The sequence below is a fragment of the Sinocyclocheilus rhinocerous genome, unplaced genomic scaffold (genome assembly GCF_001515625.1).
Source record: "Sinocyclocheilus rhinocerous isolate Xijiao unplaced genomic scaffold, SAMN03320098_v1.1 scaffold666, whole genome shotgun sequence".
In the NCBI taxonomy this organism is placed as follows: domain Eukaryota; kingdom Metazoa; phylum Chordata; class Actinopteri; order Cypriniformes; family Cyprinidae; genus Sinocyclocheilus; species Sinocyclocheilus rhinocerous.
The window spans coordinates 1,564,622-1,568,357 of NW_015661984.1; the positions used below are offsets into that span (position 1 = coordinate 1,564,622).

General features: G+C 38.1%; 1 protein-coding gene across 1 annotated transcript; it reads right to left on the bottom strand.

Annotated features, from left to right (window-relative positions):
• Positions 1-2,121: 2,121 nt before the first annotated feature.
• Positions 2,122-3,348, bottom strand: LOC107727007 (neuropeptides B/W receptor type 2-like). The gene has a single exon (XM_016536743.1). The coding sequence runs from the start codon at positions 3,330-3,332 to the stop codon at positions 2,313-2,315; it is 1,020 nt and encodes a 339-aa protein (XP_016392229.1). The 5' UTR covers positions 3,333-3,348; the 3' UTR covers positions 2,122-2,312.
• Between the last annotated feature and the right edge of the window lie 388 nt (positions 3,349-3,736).

Consider the following 3,736-nt stretch of genomic DNA (forward strand, 5'->3'; position numbering starts at 1 on the left):
CTTCTTTATGAAGAGCTTGTAACACTTCAAAGAGAAAGGAAAAATTTAAATAACGTCATATGACCCCTTTTATTGGCGGGTTCAGGTGTGTTTGATCAGGGTTTGAGCTGAATTTTGCAGAATATATATATATATAATATATATATCAGTGTATAGCAATATAGCAAAACCATTGTATATATTGGTGTAGTAACAATTCTTTCCTGAAAAATTTGTAGTAGCCTAAATCTTACAAACAATGACAAACAAACGGCAAGTTGAATTAAACTTGAAACTTTGAAGGAAAGAAAGACGGAAAGACAGAAAGACAGAAAGAAAAGAAAAGAAAAGAAAAGAAAAGAAAAGAAAAGAAAAGAAACACATTCCAGTAATTTTTGTTTTCAATAATCACTTTTTACAGTGTACTATAATAACATTTAGAAATGTATAGTTTTATTTAGGCTTTATATGATTTCTTCTTTTTGTGACACCATTTTATTATCGTAACACCATGGCTGTCATAGTATTGCATGTGTTGTTTGATTCGGAATTTACAACGATATACTTCATTTAAAATGATTTCAGACCTCATATTTTATCCTATTTTATTGTGTGGGTGACTGGTTGCAGATTGCAGTAACCAGACTAGGATTCGGGAATATGTTGTCATTTACTTGTTTGAAGTTTGATCAGTTCTACACCTCATATCTTCTTGCTCGATGTGGATCTCAAGAACGCGAACAAATCCAGAATCAGTTACTGTTATAGACTGCCAGGTGGTGTACGGAAAGAATCTGTGACAGAACTTGATACAGTATAGGCTGTTTAAGTTCCACATAAACAATGAGGTTGAGTCCTGGCGGCTTACACTAAATTATTATTATTATTAGTAGTAGTAGTAGTAGTATTATTAGTATTATTAGTATTATTATTGTGTAGATTAAAAAAAAACATGACTGCAAGGCTTTATACACCTATAATTTGTATAATGTACAGCGAGGGGCCTTGTGAATTTAAAAGACAGTTCTGATACAAACAGAATACAAAAACATAATACTTTCTCATATTCAGGAACATTCTGAGGTAGAAAGTGTGTTAGATGATGCTTAATTTCAAACTTTGGGCAGTTGCTGTTGTCCTGGGTAATATTAGTTTTTTGACATCTACATTGGACTAAATGAAAGACGGATTTATTCCATTTTATTTACAACATGTATTAAAAAGCCATGTAACATAGTATGCTTCACTGTGTTAATCTGCATGACTTACATTTCTGGTTATACACAAACAAAAACGTTTTACATTGATATTTATTAATTTAAAGAAAAGGGAATGCACGTTTAAACAACTGTCTCAAATTTGCTATTAAGATGAAATACTGCTGGACAGGAAGTGATGACCTTTCATGTGACAAAAGCAGGTCTATACAAATATATACATAAATCCCTGCTGTTTGATAAACACGTGATGTCAGCAATGATATCACATTTTGTAATTCCTAATCAAAGTTTCCAGAGCACTGCTGTCAGACATGTGTTGATGCACATTTCAAAATATTTCAGCTTCATTATTTCATCACAGAGAGCACAAGAGGGAGACAAACTCTTACATTAGAATTTAGTGTCAGGAAAACATTTTCCTTTATTATTGGAAATACACAGGGATGTGGGAGTCTGGGAAGTAGTGGACACATTCATCATAACTGTATTTTAATCAGGGTTAGGCATAAAATATAAAACTGAGTGTAAATTTTAATTTTATTGGCAACAAACTAAAGGATATTGAATTGGAATTACATTGATTTTAATAATATGATGTCTACATGAGCTGCTCACTATTTTGAGACACTGCCAATAACTAGTTATGGTGATGAATGTATTTCAGTTATGGTTGGTAACCATAGTTCGTAATTTTAAAATTGGGACGCTTGGAGTTTATAAGTGTTAATCTAAATGTAATGACAAACTACAGGATATTGAATTGGAATGACAATAGTTGAAATTTATAGTTGAATAGTTTAAATTATCTTTTATATTTTCATAAAATATATGTATATATTAATAATGTATATTAAACTATGTTTCTTTTTAAACTGCCAGACAATGCTTTGTCAAGCAATAAAATTCGTCATTACTTTGCTGTTCCAATTCAAAACTAGGCTTATTGCAGTCATAAACCTTTTCATAAAATTCAAATTAAATTCAAATCCCAATTGCTAAACGCCTTAGTTGAATTCTGTTTGCTACCTCAATTCAAATTCAATTCAAATCCTGGAATTCAATTCTGCATGGCGCACCGTGACTCTAAACTCGTCTCTTCAAAGCGCTTTATATTCAAGCAGGTCTACATTCTAACATCTTCTTGAAGGCTTTTCTGAAGCTGTCGTCCAGGAAGGCGTAGAGGAACGGGTTCAGACAGGAGTTGGCGTAGCTCAGGCTGGTAATGAAGTACGAGATGCCGATGAGAAGCGGTGTGGTCCGCAGGTCTGTGGTCAGCGCCACGATGGTGCTGAGGTGAAAGGGCGTCCAGCAGAACAGGCACACGGCCAGTACGATAAACACCATGATAGTCACTTTCTTCTTGGCTTTGTCCAGCGCTTTGGCGTTGGTGTTCAAGCGCATGTTTCTTAATTTGTACAGCATCATGGTGTAAAGAATGCAAATCGTAGACACCGGAATGGCAAAGCCCAGTATGAGGGTGTAAACCCGGCTCGCTTTGAACCACAAACTTTCAGGACTGGGGAAACTCAGCACGCAGCTTTTCCTCTCGGTGTCGTCGGGACTGATGTAGACTCCCGCGAACACGGTGAACGGCACGACGATGAGGATCACCAGCAGCCATACGCACAGGCTCACTATCTTGGCTGCCCGGTATGTGCGGTACGGCATGCGCTTGGAGCGCACGGTCGACAGCACCACCAGGTACCGGTCCACACTCATAACAGTCAGAAAGTAGATGCTTGAGAAGATGTTGTAGTGGTCGATGCTTAAAATGATTTTGCACAGCACCTCGCCGAACGGCCAGTAGTGTAGCAGATGCTCCGCTATGTTGATGGGCAGCACTAAAGTGAAGAGGTCGTCGGCGATCGCCAAGTTCAGGATGAACATATTGGTCACTGTCTTCATTTTGGGTGCTTTGAGGATCACATATATGACCGCCGTGTTTCCCGTCAGACCTACGGCGCATATCACGGAGTAAATGACCGGGAGAACCACGTACAGATCTGCGTAAAAGAAGTAGTCAGCCGGCGGCGTGCAGTTCAGATCGCTCCGGTTTGAAGAGTCGTAATAGTATAAATCCATGCTGTAGTTGCATGTTGGGTTTGGGATGAAGGGGCTCGTGATGTTCTCCATTCTGTGACAGCCGAGCCTCCGGAGATAAGTGCTTTAGCCTACTTTATAGAGCTGCGCTCTTGCTTTCGCAGATCTCTCCACGAGTCTAAGGTGGTCGATGCCTTTCATCTGTCTCTTTCCACATCACGAGATCTGAGGGTGAAACAAAACATTGGCAACCCTGCAGAAAACAGACGCTGACTTGGACACTTGGAACATATGCGAATTATTTACATAACTTAGAATATAACAGTTTAATTACTTTGTTATTAACAAAAACATGCATAGGATAAAAACACTGCATGCCCAAAACTGTAGCCTATTCATTTACACACAGCAAATGCTACTTTTAAAAGTAAAGAAGCAACAGCTAGCGGTGAAAGGTGAGTGTTCTTACCGTGCAGGATATTCTTTCTCCGTGCGCG